At 49.1% G+C, this 22,294-nt stretch overlaps 1 protein-coding gene across 7 annotated transcripts; it reads left to right on the top strand.

The window, feature by feature from the left end:
* The first annotated feature begins 3,630 nt into the window (after window positions 1–3,630).
* On the top strand, window positions 3,631–21,111 carry RAB3IL1 (RAB3A interacting protein like 1). 7 transcript variants are annotated; one of them, XM_061350844.1, is made up of 13 exons: window positions 3,631–3,695; window positions 5,466–5,517; window positions 7,752–7,986; window positions 8,473–8,568; window positions 10,080–10,157; window positions 10,469–10,684; window positions 12,440–12,559; window positions 13,765–13,893; window positions 13,994–14,106; window positions 15,161–15,184; window positions 16,798–16,897; window positions 18,041–18,107; window positions 18,522–21,111. In XM_061350844.1, the coding sequence occupies exons 2-13, from the start codon at window positions 5,504–5,506 to the stop codon at window positions 18,602–18,604; spliced, it is 1,275 nt and encodes a 424-aa protein (XP_061206828.1). In that variant the 5' UTR covers window positions 3,631–3,695; window positions 5,466–5,503; the 3' UTR covers window positions 18,605–21,111. The 7 variants fall into 7 exon arrangements, with proteins under 7 accessions (XP_061206828.1, XP_061206829.1, XP_061206827.1 ...); XM_061350845.1 differs by lacking the exon at window positions 5,466–5,517 and having other exon boundaries at window positions 3,670–3,695; XM_061350843.1 differs by lacking the exons at window positions 3,631–3,695; window positions 15,161–15,184.
* The last annotated feature ends 1,183 nt before the right edge of the window (window positions 21,112–22,294 follow it).

A 22,294-nucleotide genomic window follows, 5' to 3' on the forward strand; every position in this document is an offset into this window, starting at 1 on the left:
GCTGGAGGAGATGCAGAGCTGGGTCTGAGGACCCAATGGGGTGCCACAAGCATATCCCTGCATCTGAGAAACCCAGAGGAAGGACTTGGGGGGATCTTTCCTGCATGGAAAAGCTGTGGAGAGCAAGGGACTGGACCAGACTTGACTCTCAAAAAGATACAGAAAGCATTAGCAAGATGCTTCTTTGGCTGGAGATGTGAGGATGAGAAATGAAAGGTGAAGGTCAGGGAGGTGGGTAGCTTGGCTAGGTGGGTGGTGGATCTGCAGGAGGGATGTGAGAGAAGTGGGGGGTCAGTGGGTGCAAGTGATGGACTGAAGGTAATAGAAATGGGGAAGGTATGGGGGGGGGGGAAAGTATGGCTAAAAATGCCTGTGGAAGCGGGGAGGTACCATGTCAGGGCTTTCACAGCAGGTATGTGCCATGCTGGGAGACTTGCAGGAGGCAAAGTGGATTTCATGACACTTCATTACACACAGTGATTTGTTCAGCTTCCATGAAATGTAACTGGAAAATGATGTGGGTACATCCATGGTGTGAGATGAGGGTGCCGGGTTAGAGCTTCCAACTGCACTGAGACTTGAAGGTTGTCTGGTGGTTTGTTACCTCTTGGAAGGAGAGGTGAGAGATGGGTCTGTGTCTCACCAATTGCTGGGATGGACACTTTGGGATGCTTTGCAACACAGCCAGCCTTGTGCTGAGAGCATGGAGAAGGCAGCACTTTTCCTTCCTCGAGGCAGCTTGCATAACCCTCAGCTCAGGTTCTGCTCTGCAGGGCCAGCCCATTCATCTGGTTATGGAGAACTCTCACGTCTGTTCAGGCTTCCTCAGGAGCTCTGCCTGTCCTTTGGGGCTGGGAGTGAGGGGGAGCAGATCCGCTTTCACCTTGTGACAAGTTATTTTTGCCAGTGGCTGGCATTCGGCATCTCCAGCACATCCCCTCTTCACGCTTCCTGCCTGCACTATCACTTCGGGTTCTTCCTGCCTTTGTTGGATCCTGGAAGCAGCTCTACCTTTCTAATCTGAGGACCCTCCGTCCCTGCCAGCCAGGCCTTGGGAGTTAATCATTACAAAGATTAATTACTTCTGGTGCTGTCTTGCAAAGCTGAAGATCTTTCCCCTCCTCCCAAAAGTTCCCTGAAGATAACAAAGGTTACAGCCATTGACACAAACCTCTCAAACATTTAGTTCAGAGCATGGGGTTGGCTGGGACAGGGAATTGCTCCCCGCATGGTACTTTGCAATGGATACAAGGAGCTCCACGTCTAACTTGCCTGCCTTTGGCAGTGAGGCAGAGGATGGAGTAGCTGACTCCAGGCTGGGAGCTGCCCCTATGTGTGAAGGCCTGGAGGAGATACCTGGAGGAAAGCCCAAGGCAAGGTAGGACACAATGGGAAACCTGGGGAAGGACCAGTCAAACATATTCCATGGGTGGTTTGTATGGGACCAGGTTTTGGCCCATTGGAGGCACTGCCTCGTCAACTGCAGTGAATCCAGAGGTGATCGTGGGATCCACTGTGGGACTGGGGTAAGAGCAGGAGTGGTTTGCCTGGTTTGTTCCCAGCAGGCACACACGCCCTGGAGTGCTGGGGAGGTGGGAGCTGCTCAGTGCTGCAAGAGGCAGTTGTCTCTCTGCCTGTAGGTAATACTGTAGGTGAACTACCTAGAACTGTAGCTCCTCTTGACTTCAGCAACAGGCTGTGGAGTGGATCGGTCCTTTCCAAATGCCCCAGGAATCACCTGGAGCTGAGCCTTTTTGCCCCTCTGTGCTAGCAGAGCAGGGCAAGTGAGGAAAAAGCATTTTGGGATGAGTGTGCCCTGGGCAATGAGGCTCCTCCATGCGAGCTGGTGATGCAGGGGGTAAAATGGGTGGGCAGGGAATAGTGTGTTCGCACTGCTTTGCAGAGAGGGTGTAAATCAGTGAGGACACACGACTGCTCTCATCTGCTGGGAGAGCTGCCCTGCTCCCTCAGCCTCCTGGAAGGATGCACCAGCTGAAAATCAGAGCTGCAGTATCCAGTGTTCAAAGCTCAGTAACAAGGAGACTGAGTTGTCTCATTCACACCAGGTTATGGGAAGCCCAGTGCTTTCTGTGAATGGGGACTTTAAAAATCCTGGTCCCATCTTGCTGCTGCCCATCACTAACAAGCCTTTCTCCTCTTGGCCAGGTTTCTCCCATCCTTTCACCTTCCTGTGTATTATCACTTCTTTACATCCCAGATTCCCTCACTGTATTGGGTTTGAGTGGCAGTGATGTTGGTAGCACCTCTGGGATAACATAGTAAAGAAGTGGGGGTGAAGCTGCACAAAGCAATTGCAATGGGAGAGGAGAGTGAGAATATGTGAGAGAAACAGCTCTGCAGGCATCAAGGTCAGAGCAGAAGGAGGGGAGGAGGTGCTCCAGGTGCCAGAGCAGAGATTCCCCTGCAGCCTATGGTGCAGACCATGGTGAGGCAGGCCATGGAGGTCCACAGTGAAGCAGATGATGGAGGACTCTCCATGGGGATGGAGGTGGATGTCCAAAGGAGGCTGTAACCCTGTGGGAAGAAGCCCACATTGGAGCAGGTTTGCTGGCAGGCCTTGTGAGCCCGTGGTGGTGAAGAACTGTAGCCTGGGGGAAGAAGGGCTCATGTTGGAGCAGTCCATGGAAAACTGTCTCCTATGGAAGGGACCCAGTGTTGTGACAGGGGAAGAGTGTGAGGAGTGCTCCCCCTGAGCAGGAAGAAGAAGCAGAGACGGAGTGTGATGGACTGGCCGCAACCCTCATCTCCCTGTGCTGCTCCAGAGAAGGAGGCAGAGAAAATCAGGAGTGAAGTTGAGCCTAGGAGGAAGGGAAGGATGGGGGAAAGGTCTTTCTGGATTCAGTTTTTATTTCTTACTGTTCTCTGATTTGATTGGTAACAAATTAAGCTCCCTTCCCAAAGCTGAGGCTGTATTGCCCATGACAGTAACCGCTGAGCATTCTCATTGCCCTTATCTTGACCCAACAGCCTTTCATTATGCTTTCTCACCCCCGTCCAGCCACCCACTGAGCCCAGTGCGCTGTTTCAGCAGGAGCAAGAGGGTACGCTCTGTGCTGGGGAGGGGTGGTGTGTTTATGGGAGCTGGCTCTGTGTGAACGGCTGGCTGAGCACACACCTCCATCCACTTGCATACAGCTGCTTCAGCATCGCAGCGAGGGTGCCTCTCTATAGTGACAGCACAAGGATTAATGGGTTAAAACTGAAACAGGGGAGATTTCGGTTGGAGATAAGGCAGAAGCTCCCCCCTGTGAGGGTGCTGGGGCTCTGGCACAGGGTGCCCAGAGAAGCTGTGGCTGCCCCATCCCTGGCAGTGTTCAAGGCCAGGTTGGACACAGGGCCTTGGAGCAAGCTGCTCCAGTGGAAGGGGTCCCTGCCCGTGGCAGGGGTTGGAGCTGGAGGAGCTTTCGGCTCTTTTCCAACCACGACTCCACGTACCCCGGCCTCCCCCCGCTCCTCCCTCCCGGGCCCGCGGGGCAGCACTGCGCAGGCGCACCTCGATCACGGCTCCCCCCCCTCCCGGGAGCGCGTCCTTCAGGCGGTGCCTGAGCGCCGGGGCCGGCTCCGGGCATGGGGGGGACGGCGGCAGCGGTAACGGCAGCAGCAGCAGCGGCAGCGGCAGCGGCAGCAGCTCCTCCTCCACACTGAGCGGCGGCGGGACCCAGCATGCGTCGGGGGTAGGTCCGGGAGCCGGGCTGCCAGCGGAGGGGCGGCCGTTAGCGGTGGAGCCTGAGGGGGGAGCGGTTGGGCGCTGCGGGCCTGCGGTGTGTGGTACTCGGGCCTGCCGCCCCCCGAGCGGGGTAAGGGGGGGGCGCCGGTGGCTCCGCGGGGCCGTGCTGGGCACGCGGGTGTTGACACTGGCGTGTGTGAGGGTCCCCTCGGGCTTCCATTGGGTTTGCTGTGGTGGTTGTTAGCGCTTCATGCCCTTGCACAGCCCTAAACCCGACGGCTTCTCCGGTCTCGGTGCTCTGCAGCTATGGTTGTGCCTGTGGTTGTGTGGAAATCAAGAAGGGAGACGGGCTGCCCCATTCCTAGCAGCGTTCAAGGCCAGGCTGGACGGAGCAGCCTGCTCTAGTGGAAGGTGTCCCTGCCTATGGCAGGGGGTTGGAACTGGATGAGCTTTAAGGTTCCTTTTCACAATCACCAGTCTGGAATTCTGTGACAGAATAAGGACATGTCGTGTCCCTCAGCAGCCCTCAGGTGTAAGAACACAGTGGGTGATTGCTGAGGCAGATACAAGAAATAGAAGTTAAGTGTTAAGCTAAAATAAAATGCTACCATATGCTCTGCCTAAAGCTCCTGAGAGGCCCTTTACCGAGCTCTTAGTGGGGTGGTGAGAGATGCTGGTGCAGGGTGGCAGCAATCAGGGGTCTGTCCCCCCTGGATGGAGCACTCAAGTCCTCTTTGCAAGCTGGAGGGCAAGAGTTTAACCTGGAGACTTACGGGGCTGTTTGTAAGGGAAATAACCCCGTTGGATCAGCACTGCAGGAACATGTGGGGCCCGCTGGAAAAAGTGCAGATGCTGCACATTTTTTTGCCTTTTCTACAGAAATGAGTTTTAGAAGGTTGTTGGGGTTGTTTTAGGGTTTGTTTTTTGTACAAGTTTGCATTTCTTGTGTCAGTGTAGGACATTTAGGATATAAAACATTTTTCCATGAAAGACAGCCGACAGCAGCAGTAGCCAGAATGTGCCTGTACACGGTGGTCTTTTGGTCTCTGGAGCTTTGTAATTCAAAGCCCCAGCTGGATACTGGAGATGGGGCTTTGCTGGGCAGGAGCCAGCGTAGCCAAGGCCCTTGTGGGGATTCTGTTGGCAGAGAATGCACTATTCCGTCATAGAAATGATTTTTCAGGATAGGTTTTTAGGTCCCTTGTCATTACAGAGTGTGGGTGGGACTGGTCCAGTTTTCTTCCACAGTGCATGGAAATACACTGGAATACCTGTCTCCCAAGACAAACAATTTTCATCCGAGAACTTGAGAGTCATAATGAAACAACGAGGGGGTTTTTCTTCCTGTTATGTATGAGTTAGTTTGGCTGTCTTAGTAGTTTAGTGGAGTGTTAAAATGTCCCTTTTCCTTGCTGCTTGGTTTTGAATCTGGCTTTTCCTCCGTGCTCTGATTGTTGCTTCCTTCTGATCACAGAAGCTGGAGGTGCTAGGGCTGGCTGGGTCGCTTCTGGTGTATTTCCTTTCTAATGCAGGAGTACCTGGAGGGATGTGTTCTCTGCAGCTTACTCTGTATAATCTCAAAAGTCCACAGCAGAGCGAGCTTCCACTATGCCACCTGAGAGATGGTTTAAGTGTTGAATAGACCTCTCTGTTTGCCATGCTTCCCATGGCCCGTGGCAGATCCACTTCATGAATTGGTCTCATTAAATCTCCACGTTCCTGTAGTGTGTTTCATTCCTTCCTTTGGGTCATTCTTTTACTTACTCCCGTTTCCTAGTGTTTGGAGCCTTTGGAGACCTCCTCATCCTGCTAGCGATGTCACTGTTTAGGTAAGTGGTGCGTGTTAACTAATCTTGACCTTTCTAAGCCATTTCATTTCTTCTGTGGAGTTCTACTTTTCCTCTGATTAACCAGATGTGCCAACAGAACAGCCTGTCTGGATGGAGCAGGTACTGCATGTCTTGGACATCATGTAGTTCTCACTTCTGTGCTCTCTTGCACCTCAAACTGTAGATGCCTGCCCAGTTTGGGAGTTCCTGTTGGTCATGCTTGCTCAGTCAGCCTTAACCCTCCATGTTTGTGCCTATCGCTTTTTATCAAGCAGTGCCAGCATGCTGAATAGCTCAAGGTGAACTTTGCTTGGAGGAGCTGTCTGTCCTTTTTCCTCTGGCCAAAACCAATTTTATTTTCTTGCCTTTTCCCCAACACACCCTTTCATGTTATCTTCCATACTTCCAAAGTTAGTAGTATCACCCAAATGAGCCTCCTTTTCCAGATCTTCACAGTGAACGTTCAGTGAAAGCAGGTAAGGTCAATGGGACATTAGTTAGTTTCTGTCCTTTCCTATGTTCTGTCCTTTCCATATGCTGTATGACCATCCTTCTGGTGCATCAGTTGCATCACACTGCAGCAAGGGTCTTGTGCTCTTTGTCTTCCAAGAGTTCAAATAGTGTTCCATGCATGTTTTTCCACGTGCTTTCCTGTGGTACCTGAGTTGAATTAGCTGCAAGCTGCTTTTTCTTTCCCTCTTTGGAAGATGACTGGGAACAGCTTGCTCATGGACAGCTTTGGGGGGTAGAAAGGGAAATAAGGGAAAACAAGGCTCTTCTGTGCTGCCCATGGCCAAGCAGATAAGCCCAGTGTGGGGCTGGAGTCAAAGGGAGGAGGGAGGCCTGGCTGGAATACAAGACGGAGGGCAGGTTTAGGAGAGGAAAACAGATTGGGAAGAGGGGGAAGTGAACCAAACCAAAAGAAGGTGATAGCTTCTCTGCAGGAGAAGGTAGTGGAGAAGAAGCAGTATCCGGAAGGAGTGTGCAGGAGGAGGGGTTGGTGCTGTACATGAAAGAGGATAGCACCACAGCTCAGCTAAGGCTTGTGACCCAGAGATAACCAGCAGCAGGTTAATCTGTACTGCAGTGTGTGGGTCAAGCTGAGTGGCTGGGCATGATAGAAAACTTCCATGTGTGCAAGACTTGATCTCTGACTTCAAATGACAGGTGGCTGCATGAGGACATTTCATTGCATGAAGAAGGGGTGATGTACACGCTCAACACAACACTAAGATTGCACTGCCGTGTCATGCAGGAAATAAAGCCTATATTTTCCTCCCATAAGACCCCATCAACTACAAAGCATACTAAATTCATCAAGCTTCTTCCAGGGTCTGTGTTAGTCTGACAGTTGGCAAAGTCCTACTGAGCACTAGGGAAAAAGGTGTCCTGAGTGACTTTTCTGTTTTCTTCTTTCTATTTCATATCTACTTGGCAGTCACTGAAACTAAAAGAACAGGGCTTCATCTCAGCTCAGTGGAAATAACACTTGTTTAAAGAGCTCTGTGGAGGACTCTGGTGGGAAACCAATGGTTAAAAGTAGATTTCTGCAAAACAGGAGCAGGAGGGAGAAGAAGGTGGGTTTGTAGTGGGGGGATTAAGATCTGTACATTGATAGGGAATGGGAGAGTTGTACTCACTTTTTTTTACTACTCTGCTTCAGAGTGTCTCTGAACTTAGGTCTACTGAGCGTATAGTTGCATTCAAAACAAGCCAGCTGCAGAGGGTTGCTCTCCAAAGCAGGTGAGAATGGGATTCCTAGAGTAATTGTCTTTACTTCTCCTGCTTTATCCTGAGTTAATAGTATCTGAGACATGCTGGTTGAGGAGGATTATGCCAGGACTTACTAATAGCATTGTGTTGCCTGCTAAGTTTTGTGCGTCCAGTATTACTTGTGAGGGAGTACTCACTATTGAGAAACCAGCCCTCTTAAAAGGAATGCAGGCTGGCGTCTCAAACTAGACTTGGTGCGATTCTTAAAGATCCCAGGATAGGAGTGGAGGTTGCCCCCAAAGTCTTTATTTTAGATCATTTCTTCTGTTGCCAGGCTTGAAGCAATCCATGCCAAAAGGCTAAAGAAGTGGTGCAGCTGCTGCTGCCTTCTTCATCCACCATCACCTTCGCTGCCTCACCTGAGTGCCTGTGAGAGGCTGGAGGTGAAGACTGGTGTTGAGTGTTAGAGGAAGGCTATAAATCAACCCCATATAAAGTTTCACTGTGTTGGTAACCCACAGCCAGGCCAATTTTGAGGAAGACAGCCAGAAGCAACCAGCTATTGGACACTGGAAGCCACTAATGCCATCCAAAGGGAACAAGGAGGAGCCAGAGACTGGATGCCAGGATGCTGTAGGTGTGGATGGGACCCAGTCCACTGAGCAGCTCAACATGTCACGTCTACGTAGCTCTTCAGTGGAAATCCGTGAAAAAGGGTCTGAATTCCTGAAGGAAGAGCTGCACAAAGCACAAAAGGTAAGGCCTAGAATTAGTGAGAATACTGAGGATGGTGGCATAGATTTGAGCAGTGGGGATGTTCCTAGAGGTGATGCTGAAGGGAACAGGGTCCGAATGTGGCTGTGCCACTGTCTGGATCAGGCAGAAAAGGACAGAGATTATGCTGAGGTGGCCATAAAGTGCTTTGGAGCAAGGTCATGAGTTGCATGACCCAAAGCCTCTGTGCCAACATCCATATTTCCTCCTGGAAATCTGCTGCAGAAGGAAGTTGGAGGCAGGGAGTGCTTACTATGGAGCCTCCCTGCTAATGGCAGATAAGCAATTCCAGCCTGAAAAGCCTGCTAGAACTTGGGGGGAGACATGGAGTGGGGTACACATGAGTCTTAGACCAGGCATCCATGCTGTGGTGGAAGGAAAGGTTATGATTGACAAATGGGGGCAGGCAGACACAGCACTACTGGGGCTTGCTATGAGCTCATGTGTCTCTCTCCATTTCCTCAACAGGAGCTGAAGCTGAAGGACAAGGAATGTGAGAAATTATCAAAAGTCAGAGAACAACTGGAGCAGGAACTAGAGGAGTTAACAGCTAGCCTATTTGAGGTCCCACCCTCTTCCTTTTCCCATAATTTCTTAAACTAAGCTTATATCTAACTCCTTTAAGACAGGCTTTCCCTGAACTTCCAGCCATCTCCTCCCACAGCTTCCTCCTCCTGTTTTTCTTTTCCCACTTGGAGAAGTGGTGCTGGGCAGTGCTGCAGGCACAGCCTCAGAGCAGGGGCTTGTAACTTCTCCTAGGGAGTATTTACATGCATTTCTTTTCCCTTCTAGCAGCTGTGGGGTGGCATAAAGAGCACATTAGTTATAGGTCTCCATTTGGTAGCAAAAACAGATGTGGGGATGGTTATAGCTGGAGCTAAGCATAGCTCTCTGCCCCTCTCCTATGTGTGCTCATGAGTCTGGACAGCAGTTGCTGTGTAATAGAGATGATTCCCTGGCTCGTGTCAGCCCTTGCTTGGGGTGGGAACAAGCTGGATGTCCTCATGTACTCTGCTCCAGTGATTGTTCAGAAGGCCTGTTGGTTGGGTATTTCTCGTAACATGATTCTTACCAAGCTCTTGCCTGACAAGATCCCATTTACCATCAGCTCTAATGTCTGGATTTGACTGAGCAGCAAGGAAAAAGCCAGAGCACATCTGTACCTTTGAAACATAGGCTGGTGCTGAGTGTGAGGGCCAGGAGAGCATCCCCTTCCTGGAAGCTTGGTTTCCTGAGCTCAGGGTGAACATAGAGGTAATGTAGCTGAGGGCTGTTCACTTCCTTTGGTGGCCTTGGACAGCAGGGAGGCTCCAGCTGGGCTTCAGACCACTCCCCTCATCCTGTGAGAGATGCTTTTAAGCTGCCTCTGCCATTTGGTCTCCACCTGAGCTACAGCTCCTGCTGTGTTGCAGCCATGCACAGAGCAGTGAGGAGCTGGCTGGTCTGCAAGGGAAGTGGGAGCAAAGTGCAGTAACAAGCAAGAGCAGTGACCTCACCAGTGAGGAGCCAAGATGTGGAGCCGCAAGTCTGGATCAGGATTAGTGCCACAGACAGAAACCAAGGTCATAAAACAGTCCAGTGATCAACCAGCAAGTCTCCTGTGACTGCAGTGACAGCATAGGTCTGAGGTTGAGTCAAGAAGCCAAGCTGAGTCAAGTTCAGAGTTGCAGAGGTATTGGACTGGGTGCAGACACAACTGCTCCACAGCAGTGATGTAGCATAGGTGGGTGCTAATCTTGAAGCCTGAGCTTTAAAGTTGTTCCCAAGGGCAAGGAGGGGCAGGCACTTGCTTCTCCCTTTCTTCATAGCACCTCATATCGGTGAAAGAGATGACCTTGGATTTGGCCAGCTAAACTCTGTAGTTAAGTCAACTATGCACTCCAGACTCTGGCACTCAGAGCTTTCTCTGGGAAATCCTGGGAGAAGGCTGTTCACAGATAGCAGAGTAAAACCCTTGGATGTGGCAGTGATGTCTGTTCCCCTGCTTGCTTGCCCTGAGCATGTGATACAGCAGAGCTTTGGCCTGGCTTTGAGTTGGGGTTGCAACAAGCAGACTCAAATTCTCTTTGGTCCAGGAAGCACACAAGATGGTGAGAGAAGCAAACACTAAACAGGCGGCATCAGAGAAACAGCTGAGGGAGGCACGGGGGAAGGTAAGAATTCCACTCTCTAGGTCTTGATCTCTGTGCTAGGTTGGCGCCATCCCTGCCCAGCCTGGCCATGATGCTTTTTGGCTGGAGGAGATTAAAGTCTCTCTGAGATGCTTCATTTGCTCTGTTCCCTCTCCAGCAGATGCTGATTGAGGGGGGTAAATGCATCTTTGCAGCCTGCTGCTGATCCAGGTCCCCTTTGAGAGATGGATCAGGGGATTTTAGCTGGATCCCTGTAGCTTTAGTGTTTAGTGGGGTGCAGCAAGCTCAAGCTCAGGAGGTGCTGAAGGTGCTCTCTCGCCTTGTTTCCTCAGATTGACATGCTGCAGGCCGAGGTAACAGCTCTGAAGACATTGGTCATCACATCAACACCTTCTTCTCCAAATCGGGAGCTGCACCCTCAGCTGCAGAGCCCTTCTAAAGCTGGCTTCAGAAAGGGCCATGGGCGAAACAAAAGCACCAGCAGTGCAATGGTCTCAGCTGCCAGCCAGAATGTGACTCCAGAGCCTGTCAGCCGTGAATGCAAAGAGGTGGGTGAGGGCCATTCACTGCACTGGCCTTGGAGCCACTGTTGTCACTGTGCACAGGGAGCTGTGTGACTTTTGCTTTGGGCTTCCTGGAGAGCTCTGTGGTTTCAGTGTTGGGGAAAGCTGTTTGTGCAGTAATGTGGCTTGTTCCCTAAATTTGTGCTGAGGCAGGCTCTGGAGGGTTTCCATTTGTGGAGATTTCCTCTTCTGAGAAGCATGTTGAAGGCTGCGTCAGGACAACTGCTGGAGGAAGCAGCCAGGAGATCCCTGGAGGGCATGGACAGATTCAGGAGTTGCTGGGCAGAAGACAGTTGCTTGCTGCACCTTGGCAGTTGAGTCCACTGCCTGTTCTGGTGTGATTTGCTGTTGTTTCTTCTGTCTGCCTGTTTTGGCTTGGACACCAGGACACCTCCATCAACTTCTAGTCTCTGTCACTTGCTCTTTTCTTGGGCATTTCACTGTTCTTACTCTTCTTTGCAGAGCATGGTGGAATTATATTTAGTTCCTTCCTCACTGGAAGGAACTGTGCAGGAAAGTATACAGAGCATTTGTGAATATCTTTCAAACAAACCCTGTTTAATTCCCTTTGGTGATCCTTTGATAGTCCCCCACCTGCTGTGACCGTGGGTGTAAGTAATGCTTCTTCCTGCTAGCAGGACCTTTCCATCTGGGTACTTTCCATTAGCCAGATGTATTCACAGCTGTCCTGGGGAGCAAGAAAGAAAATGAATGAGAAGGTGGTGGGGGAGTATGTCTCCCTAGTGACTTTTTGGGTGCTGCAGCCTGAAGAATTGTTGAGGGAACACAAAGGCACCCAGTCATTTAGTTTGCGTGTGAACATATGCAGAGCGGCCACTTGTGAAATGAATGCTCTCACCAAACAAGACTGTGCTGGCAACACTGGTTAATGTCTGCTTTCGGCAGTGGATTCAGTGAATGTGCCTTGTCAGCTTCTGCACGGTGCTCTTGGTAGAGTTTTGCTGAAATGCTTCAGGCAACATTGGCTATAGCCATTGCCCTGAGACAGCAAAAGCCATGAGAGATGAAGATCCTTTAACTATTCACAGGCAGAGAGGAACAAAGGTTATATGAGAAAGAGAGCCAAAGGAAAATGAGTTTGATAACTGTGAAGGCTTGGTTTCTAGTGGTCAGATGTGGAACAGTCCAGGTATGCTGGAAGCTGCAGTCAAATGCAGTCAGTTAGAAGCTACTTTGAGGGATGGGATGAAAAAGGTTTTAATATTTTTAAGGACCTGTGAGCTCTCCCAGTGCTACCCATTCCTCCATTCAGAACAGATTTGGGCCTGTCATTTGTGTGGGCAACTTCCACATGGTGCAGATAACCTGAGCTTTAAAATGCCAATTCCAAAGTGACTACTAATTTTATGTGTCCAGGATGGGGTGCATGTGTTTTTTTGTTAACTTGTTAATTTCTGTCTCTCAAACTCCTTAATGGCCTATGTGAGGGTGATAAAAGGGAACCTGGCATTCAGAGAGTTGGTGCTCTGTGGAAAGCACAATGCCATATCTTAAACTGAGCCTAAAAATGTCAGAATTTGTTCCAGTTTTGCACCTCAAGCTGAAGACAAAAGGTGAGGCTTGTGACCCTGTGATTTCTTAAGCATTGTGCTTAGTTCCCTGGGAGAACTTGAGCCTTTTTTTGTATCTTCTGGTTTGTCTCATGTATGTTACTTCACTTTCTTGCCTGTCTCTCTAAACCTTTCCCTTCACTGTCTGTCTCTTCCTCTGCCCTCGAAGTCTGGGTTACCTGCTCTTCTCTCTCTGCTCCTCTGTTTCATCCCTGGGAAGGCAATCCACATCACCTATGAACCAAGCTGGCAGGCCTTGGGGGCAGATGCTTCCTCGTCCTTGCAGCAGGTAACCTTTCTGGTCAGCAGTGGCGATGGGTGGGATACATCTACCCCTCACACTTCCAGCCTTTCAGTTCCAGCTTCCTTTTATGCTAACCTCCATATTTTGTTTTCTTTTTGTTTTTCTCCATTTGTTTTTCCATCTTGTGGCTCTGAAGCTGTCTCCTGGTGCCAGGTGAGCAGTGTCCATAGCATAGAATGAATGTGCTAGAACCCAGACCTATTTTCAGCTTTCTTCACTCATGTTCTTTGTATTGCTCAGCAGGGTTTCTTTAGTTTGTTTTTCCTTTCACCAGCTTTAACAGGATTTGCTGGCCTTTTAAGGAGAAGCCCTGTCAGTCAGGTGGGTGGTTTGGCTGCTGATCCATCCGGTATTTAAATGCCAGGTCGCAGAGACTCTCTCCATCCAGACAGACATGGAGGAAACAACTTTCACAGGGGATGGGAGCAAGCTCTGTCCTGAGTCCCATGTCGCTGAGTAGTGATAATGCTTGCAAGCCCAAGGCAATGAGCAGATATTAGAATACGGAAAGCTGTTCCTGTTCTTTGAGTTCCCTTTGAGAGAGCTCTTTTCCTACACTCAGCTTGCCTCTGCAAGCCTGTATGGCTTCCCAGTGTTCCCATTACTTCTGCAAGTCCACAAACACCAGAGTTCTGGGCTTGAAGTGGTCTTTAAAGGGCTGGCATAGCCTGTGAGCTCATTCTTGGGCTCACTGACTGTAGTCCTGCTGATGGCTGTTTATTCATAGCTTTTTCCAATTCATCTTTTTCTGTAGCAGTCTTTCCTTTACAGAAGGGTTCTGCCTCCTGAGTCCTGGGTGCCACCGTGCTTTGTCATTCAGCTGCTCTCATCATTCCTGCCATGGGCTGAGTGAGCACTTGGTCTGTTTGGTGGTTGTGTTGTGCCTTTCTTGTAGCAGAGGTGCTGCCTCACCCTGGAGAAAGATGGGATAGAGAGGTGCCTGCAGGTTCCTGGCAGAATAAGCCCACTATGGCTGTGTCAGTCTGGCACAGAACTCCTTATGGGAGGGAGATGAAAGATGATTGGAGCAAACCATCTTCTCCTCAGACACTTCTGTGGTGTCTGAGCCTTTCTAGCTGCCAAAGCAGATGCTTTGTAGTTAGGTTACCTGCATAGTAAAAGAAACCTTTTGATACTATATCTCTCCACTCACTTGCCCTCTTCCCACTCCTCTTGGACACTTGCTGCAGGTCGACTCCATTTTATTTGCTGAGTTCCAGGCCTGGAAGGAATCTCCAACCTTGGATAAATCCTGCTCCTTCCTGGACAGAATTTATCGGGAAGATGTAGGACCTTGTCTGGACTTCACTAAGCATGAGGTGAGTGTTGGAAAAGCAGGACAAAAACTGCACAGCATCAAAGTTACACCTTTATGGAGGTGACCTTTGCACATTCCTATCTGCTTTCTCTTTGCTACAGCTGTCGGAACTGGTGCGAGTGGCTGTGGAGCAGAATACACTCACCATTGAGCCAGTTGCTTCTCAGACACTGCCTGTGGTGAAGGTGTCAGCAGAAGAGTGTAGTGGCCCAAAGTAAGGAACTATGTTTATGCTCTCTTGTCCTCTCTGCTACTCGTCTCTTTGTACCATCTAGTGGAGTTTGGCCAGGCCTTGGTCAGTCAGCTGAGGTGAACAGTTAAAAGGGCTCAGCTGAGTGTTCTAGCCTATGACCAGTGGTAGTTCAGCTCCATGAGAATGGGAATTAGCTCAGTTGATGTACTGTAGATGACTGTTTTGGGAGATAACCTAGTGATATGTTAATGCCCTTCGCTTGGGAGAGGTTTGGATTTTTTCCCCTTAAGGTAGCAATTTGTTTAATGTTCTCTTGAAGGTGTGTTTGTGCATAACTTAGGGTGAAAGAATTAAGTCAGAGCCACAGAGTGCTGAGGCACTGGCAAAGGGTGCCCAGGGAAGCTGTGGCTGCCCCATTCCTGGCAGTGTTCAAGGCCAGGTTGGACGGAGCTTGGAGCAACCTGCTGTAGTGGAACATGTCCCTGCCCATGGCAGGGGGTTGGAACTGGATGAGCTTAAGGTTCTTTCCAACACAAACCAGTCTATGATTCTATGATTATCTCATGTTCTTGCATCTTGTGAGGTTTGAACTCACCTTGTGCTCCTGACCTTGCTGGTGCACCAGGTGGGTTTGAATCTAGGTCAGAAGATACCTCCTCTTGCTGCATATCATCTTTCCCACTTTACCATCAGAACTGGAGCTATGGCTGCTTCAGAGCTTGTGTGACTGTATCTGATACGACAGACAACTTGAGATTTACTCAAAGAGGAGGAGCTTTAGCAGACATGACATGGTATTCCGTTGAAGACAGGGGATTTTATTCAGCTACTGCATTTAAGTTCAGTCAGGGCTCTCTCTTTGTTCTTCCCTCCCTTACCATCAAGCATGTTCTAAGCTAAGGTGTTTTCTGTAACAGTAAATGCTGCATGCAGGTTTCCTACTACTCTCCTCTGCATTTTCTGTCATCTCTAGGCAAACTGTTCCGTGAGTATGTGTCAGGCCTGTTCCAAGAACAACCCATCCTGTGTTTATCCTTATTGGTTTCCTTTGATTTCTTTTCTTATGTCTTCACAGTGGGTTCCGGTCACAAATTGTAACGTAAGTGAAGTATTTATTTTTCAGTGAGTGATCAAAGATCTCTAATCCATTAACAAGTTACTAATTTAGTGCCATTTAGAAGCTTTGAGGCTGGAGCTGAACTAAGCTAACTTTTTAACCCTGTTTAATTTCCACCCAGACACAGGCCAGTAAGGAATCTTGCTATTGGCAATAAATGCCCAAAAGGAATTTGTTCCCCTTTGTTTCCCAGTCGCAAAACACCAATTTTTATGACAACTTTGGACATGCTGTGGACCATGTCCAGGGGGCTGGAGCACCTCCCATATGAAAACAGCCTGAGACAGTTGGGGCTGTTCAGCCTGGAGAAGAGAAGCTGCATGGAGACCTCAGAACAGGTTCCAGTGTCTGAAGGGGGCTACAAGGATGCTGGAGAGGGACTCGTCATCAGGGACTGTAGTGGTAGGACAAGGGGTAACGGGTTCAAAGTGAAACGGGAAGTTCATGTTGGATATAAGGAAGTTCTTTACTGTGAGGGTGGCTTACAGCCCATGCTTCCACTCTTAGCTCAATATTGGCCTCACTAGCAGTGGAAAGCAACCACAGAAATGTGCTCCGAAGCTCTCTGAAACATTTGTCCCTGTGCTTTTTTCTCTTCCATGACCCACAGTGCAATTTTTTTGCAGCAGGAGAGTGATTGCTCACTTCTCCTGGTAGGGCCACTGAGTCTCTGAGGAATATGGTGATGACTGTGCAGCAGAGTGTTCTGCTTTACTGCTTTAAGTGGTAATAAAGGAAGGGCAACTGGCTGGTGCTGGGATCTATTTGACTTGCAAGTAAGGGAATGAAAGGGCAAGAAAATAAAGGTGTGCTGCAACCTTGGTGGTTACATCTCTTGGTGGTCTCCCTGGGAGCTGAGTTGTCTTGAAAAGACTTTTTTTCGCTGTCTGAAATCTCCTTACAGTTGTGAAGCCGAGCTTCTTCCGTGTCTGTGCAAGAAGGGGTTGCTTGTTCGTAGGAACTACAAGCCTAAGTGAAAGTCTCCATGAAGTCAGTAGAAAGTCACTTCATGTGGCTTCAGCTAGAGCAGGTTCAAATCAGGCCCAACTTAGTAAGAGGAGTCTGGCATAAAGACTGTAGTGTGGCTTGTTTTGAGCTCTCAGCATGAGCAATTCCTGCTCAAATGCTGGATTTACCTGTTTTGGGACTAGGTTTGGTCCTCAGCCAGCAAGTTTGTGCCCCATCAGGAAAGCTGAAGCACCTGAGTGGAACTCCTTCAGCAAAAGCCTTGCCTGGAACACAGAGATGTGCAGAGACTGGAAGACACTTGTTATACTCTGATGCAGCCTCATCTCATTAATGTTTTCTGTGGTTTTGTCTTGGGCTGTCTGCCAGGGAAAGGATACAGCCTTTGCTTGGGTGTGGAATGATTCATGGTTCCAGATATTTAGCCTAAGGCCTCCTAAACTTGCCATTTATGGAATCTTTCTAGGAGCCAAAAGCTTGTATCAACCATGGGATTTTATTTCTTCAGTTGACTGACACAGGTCTGGCTTCTGAACTCCCACTTCTTCCTCTTGTGGATAGTCTTGAGGCTGTTGAATTGCTGTGCAGTGGATTGGTGAAGGCTGAAGTGCTTCTTCCTTTGCTTGCAGGAAATGTGCTCTGAGTGGCCTTCCCAGGACCTGCAAGCACCGCATCATGCTGGGGGATTCTGGGAATTACTACTACATTTCACCATCCTGCAGGGCCAGGGTAAGTCCTTCACATTCCCAGTGTGCCGCAGCCCTTCAACAGTGTTCCAAGCACTGACATGAAGATGCTCTTGAGGGTCAGCCCTCAACCTGGCAGAGACCTGTGGGAATTGAGTTTGTTCCTGAAGTCGATGTGGATCTTGATCATTGACAAGGGTGCAGGTTTCAGCCCTGCCTCACACTCCGGTGCTCTGCCTTATGTTCCTTCAGGCAACCTGTTTCCAGTGTGCTCACTTTCCATGGTTTGATTCAGTACAGGGCTTTGATTGTTTTGCTTTATTATTATGTTTTAATTCTCCTTTATAAAACACGGTAATTTTCTGCTCTTTAAATGCTGGCCCTTGTTGCTGTTCCGGTACAGATCAGTGACTCAAATAGTTGGGAGAACAAGCTGTCCTTTCTTTGGAGGGAAGGGAGAAGATGATTTGTTAATATTACCATTGAGGCTCTGATTCAGTGGAGCATTTTGGAAGTTTATTCTTTCCTCAGCTACATATCAGAGATCCTGCAACATGTGATTATTTCTGAGTCAAAAAGTTGGGTTTTGTGCATGGACTTAGGATTTTTGTCACTTGCGTTAAGGTAACTAGCAGTCACAGAATCATAAAATCATGGAATGGTTTGGATTGGAAAGGGTCTTAAAGCTCGTCCAGTTCCAACCCACTGCCATGGTCAGGAACACCTTCCACGAGAGTGGGGTGCTCCAATCCCATCCAACTTGGCCTTGAACACTGCAGGAATGGGACATCCACGGTTTCCTTGGGCAGCCTGTACCAGTGCCTCACATAATGTATCACTAATGCCCTTACCTCCCTGCACAAACCTTTAGCTCCAAAGATTTTTCTTCAGTCAAATAAATCCTCTCTGAAGGAAGGTCATGGACTTTACTGCCACATTTAGGGATTACTGATGTTTTACATCAGTAGTAGTTTGGAGTTCTTCCACAGTGTGTCTCATGGATAGTGTAATATCTTGGCATGGGATTGCAGATGCCCAGAGTTTTGATTTTGGTTTGTTTAAAACCAGCGTTCTTCCTATCTCTTGCCATCTGCTGGTACATAGTACTATTTCTCAAGTGCTCAACACTTAAGAGCTCTCCTACTATAGCTGACTCTTCTTTCCCTTCTCTCCCTCTCTTCCTCAGATCACAGCGGTGTGCAACTTCTTCACATACATTCGCTATATCCAGCAGGGCTTGGTGAGGCAAGATGGTAAGAAGGGATAGTAGCTGGCTATGGTGGGGATGCCTTCTGTGGGCCATTGGGAAGAATTGGGTCCTATTATTAAGAGGTCCTATTCAGTGTGACAGGAACTCGGGCCACTTGGGCTGCCCTGAACTCCCTGTGTCTTTGGAAATGGTTAAATGATAAAAGCATGAGTGGGAATAGATTCACCTATTCCTTGCTCATCAGCTTGTTGGGAACTTTGCCCTGGGGTGCAGCTGGTGAGGGGTGATCTGATGGGCCTGTGCTGCTGGGTGTTTGCTTCCCTCAGTCTGGGATGAGCCTGACTGGGCTTCACTGTGAGCATAGCATAACATGAACTGTTATGTCCAGCTGTCCATTGCTTACCGATGTTTGGTGTTGATTTTTCCTTCTCTTCCTCACACTCTTTTTGCTTTGCAGTGGAGCTGATGTACTGGGAGGTCATGCGGCTCCGGAAGGAGATGTCTCTGGCCAAACTTGGGTTTTATCCCAGTGAGATGTAAGCAGAGGCCTAAGCATGGAAGAAAACTGGTCCTGTATGAACAGCTTGTCAAATGTAGTCTGCCAAACAGATGAATGCAGTGCCTCTCCTGCAACGGGCCTTACTTGCTCCTTGCCTTTCTCTGCATGAAGCTGATCAAGGAGCAAGAAGCACAAGTTCCACCTTCAGCTGTCCCACATCTCGAACTGTGAGCAGACTGCAGCTGCCATGCTACCTTCTCAGAGCTGGGCTGGGCCTGGCTGCTCTGGGGTGGCCGCCTATAGACTGTCCTCTATGGAGTCTCCTATATGCAGTGTATATCCATATGTTTGTTTTAATCTTTTGTTTTTATATGCAAGCTGCTTTGGCATAACCCGAGGCCAGCCCTGGGCAAAGCAGGAGTCCTGGACCTTCTTTGTAAGCAAATCTTTCAGGACAGATGCTGGCTGTCTGTCCATCTGATCCACTCATTCTTTGGGGTGGAGGGTGCTGTGCCCAGCCATACACTTAGGTCCTGCTGACAAATTACTCCCCTAATGGCCTTGTAAATGCCAGCAGCACACAATCTTATGGAGAGCCATGAACAGCCTGTTTCCAAGTACTTCCTGGCTTCTTTTAAAGGGGCTTGCAAGAGAAGCTTTCTGCCAACTGAGTCACAAAGAGGGATTTGTTTCTGGTTTTGGCTTGCGATTTGGCCCAGGGTGATCCAGGCTGGGGGAACAGGCAGAGCAGGGGCCAGAGCTGTGCACCTGAGGCCTTCAGCAGAAGAGAGTGAGCTTGGAAAGCCATAACTCTCAGCTTGGCTGCAGTCAGTGCAGGATCTTTTCTCCTGCTCTAGAAAATCTGCTGCAGTTGCCACAGGCAGATGCAGACCTTGATGTGTTGGTGCCAGTCCTTGGTGCAGAAGTACCCCCATGGTGCTCTTAGAAACCTCACTCACAAAGATGTCTTTGAGGTGTTCTGCTCTGAGGGATCTTTGGGCAGTGTTGTTCCCAGAGTTTAGATAAAACCTGTGGTCCCAGCCTGGGTTCTTCATGTCTCCAGAAGTAGCATGCCCAGGCTGGACAGTCCTGAGGCCTTCCTTGTATGGCTTTATACCTAGACATGCATGTCCACTGAGAAACCCAGCTTCTGGGCTCCCATCCCCAGTAAGGAAATCTGAGACATCTTTGTGTGCACATGAGGGATGTGGCTGTGGTTCCCATGTGCCTCAAAATGTTCAGGGAGGGATGTCATTAAAGGTGTTGGAGGCCCGCTACAGCTTGAGCTCAGACCCAGGCTTGGCTGTACAGGGATGTGTTAAAGCCATTACAATGTTTTGTAGCCAATTTAGCCTTTTTTTGTCAGCGACTCTGGAATCTGCTGAGCCACCACGTACCCTGGGGTTTTCATCTCCTGTGGCATTTCTGCAGTCTTGGCTGTCCCTCTGCCATCATCGTAACTCTCATCTTAGCAAGTTGGTGTCCAGAGCCACATCACCATCCTCAGCTCCAGTCAGTTTCATCCTCTCCTGAGAGATGCTTCAGTAGGAACTCTGTATCGTCAGTGGAAAAAAACCTGAGCTGCTGTGTTTCTGTTCAGTAGAGGGAGGAATAGACAGGGAAGGTGAAAGTTCTGGTTTGGAATCTAATACAAGGACAGATTCACAGCAGAGTTGAGAAAGCCTTCCTGTAGAAGACCCCCATGAGCACAAGCTTTGCTGTCACTGAGCACACTCCCAGGATGGTGCTGGGTTGCTCCTTATAGCTATACTGGCACATGGTATTGCTTGCCAAGGTTTAGTAGCCATGTGAAACTTGATATCCCCAGAGCTGAGAGGACACACTGCACAATACATGTGAGTATTGAATCCATCTCCTTCAGCTTGGAAAGGGCTGACCTCTAGGACTGAATTCTGAACATCTCAGTTCTGCTTTTGCTTCCCATAGCTGAGTGCCCTGACTCATGCTGCTCACCCTGGCTAGACGAGTGCATACATCTGCTACTCTTCACCAAAGGAGTATAATGTGGAGAAAAAGCCTGAAGGATATGTCTTTGGGTAAAAGTTTGGCTGGTTCTTGAGCTAGTGATAAGCCTGCATCTTTTGGTGGTGTCTGCAGACCTGTAGCACTTTAACATCACCTTTCCAGAGGAGAAAATCCTTCCCCAGCTGCAGATTCCAGCTCAGGTAAATCCTATCCCTGGCAGTTTTCTCCTTGTATCTGCTCCCCCTGACCTGATCTCTACATGTCCTGTGCCATTTGCTACGGCATTGCACAGCAGACATGGCTGCATTGCAGCACTGGGAATGAGATGATCTTTTTGTGTAGATGTTTTGGTTTGAGGGCTATTCCCCCTGCCTCGGTGTCACTTTGTAAAGCACTTTGAGGTGAAAGGAGCTGAAGAAAAGCATTGTGTAAGGTTGTCTTCCATTTGAAACAAAACAGAGCAATTTACAGATTAATATGAAGTCACTCCATTAACAGCGGGATGGTTGCACCCTGCTCTTTATTACAGGAAAATAAACTTTTGCTATTAACCTCTTTAAAAGTCTGGTTGCAGTTGTTGGGTTGGTTGGGACACCTGTGTTTGGTAGCCAAGAGAAGAATCAGGTTTGCTGGCATTGTGCTCTGTGCTTCTGCCACCATTTGATGGGACTGGGGTTTTAATGCTTCTCTTCATCAGGTTGCCCCTTTGGTAGCTGGTTGCTCCCTGACTTCACCCAGGGTCTAAGTGACTGTTTTGGTAGTGAGCAGAGTTCTTCCATGGGTATTTCTACATAGAATCATGGAATGGTTTAGGGTGGAAGTGACCTTAAAGCTCATCCGATTCCACCCCCCTGCAATGGGCAGGGACACCTTCCACTAGAGCAGGTTGCTCCAAGCCCTGTCCAGCCTGGCCTTGAGCACTGCAGGGATGGGGCAGCCAAGTCATTCAGACATAAAGGAGGAAACCAACTGGTGGTTGCGGAGCAGGGAGAACTCTGGTGGTGTCTGCACATCCCGCCTGTGAGCAGAGCTGCCAGGAGGGCCACAGCACCCTGTATGGATGAGGGGCTTCAGGGAGGAGGTGACAGCCACCAGGACCAGCAGCTGATAGGATGGAGTTATTGGAAGGGTTGTCTAGCCAAACTCTGATCTGTGCCTGCACATCCCTTCCCTGATGGGTCTAGAATGGGCTGCTGCTGTGCTTAGGTAACTAAAGTTGCTCTGTGCTTTTCAGCTCCTGGGCTGTACTGTGTTAAGCAGCTGGGTTGTAAATTGGGAGCTGTGTCCAGAAATGGATTTATTATATATTCTTATTGGTCTTATTTATTTTTATTTTTATTTATATATTATATTCTATTTTGGTTTTCTTTTATTTTAATCCTACAGAGTCTATTATTAACAAGTAATACAAGAATCTCCAGGATAAATTCCCTCACTACTCTGATGAAGAGGAACTGAGGAAAGCTGGGTAACTCCACCTTTGGTAGTCATGAACGGATACAGGAGGACCTCTGATGCTTCAAATAGCTGTTGCTAGAAAAACATCATTCACTGACGGTAGCATAGATGTTTACAGTGTTTAAATGATTCATTTGAGAGTGCTGGTGCGCTGGTACAGGGTGCCCAGAGAAGCTGTGGCTGCCCCATCCCTGGCAGTGTTCAAGGCCAGGTTGGACACAGGGGCTTGAAGCAACCTGCTCCAGTAGAAGGTGTCCCTGCCCGTGACAGGGGTTGGAGCTGGGTAA

This window comes from Neopsephotus bourkii, unplaced genomic scaffold, assembly GCF_033783945.1.
Source record: "Neopsephotus bourkii isolate Nb327-2 ecotype Australia unplaced genomic scaffold, CSIRO-AGI_Nbou_v1 NB_542, whole genome shotgun sequence".
NCBI lineage: Eukaryota > Metazoa > Chordata > Aves > Psittaciformes > Psittacidae > Neopsephotus > Neopsephotus bourkii.

Coding starts and splice junctions, on each gene's coding strand:
- RAB3IL1 (XM_061350844.1), top strand. Junction 8,569..10,079: donor TAACAGCTAGCCTATTTGAG/GTCCCACCCTCT, acceptor TCTTTGGTCCAG/GAAGCACACAAGATGGTGAG. Junction 10,685..12,439: donor TCAGCCGTGAATGCAAAGAG/GTGGGTGAGGGC, acceptor CTGCCCTCGAAG/TCTGGGTTACCTGCTCTTCT.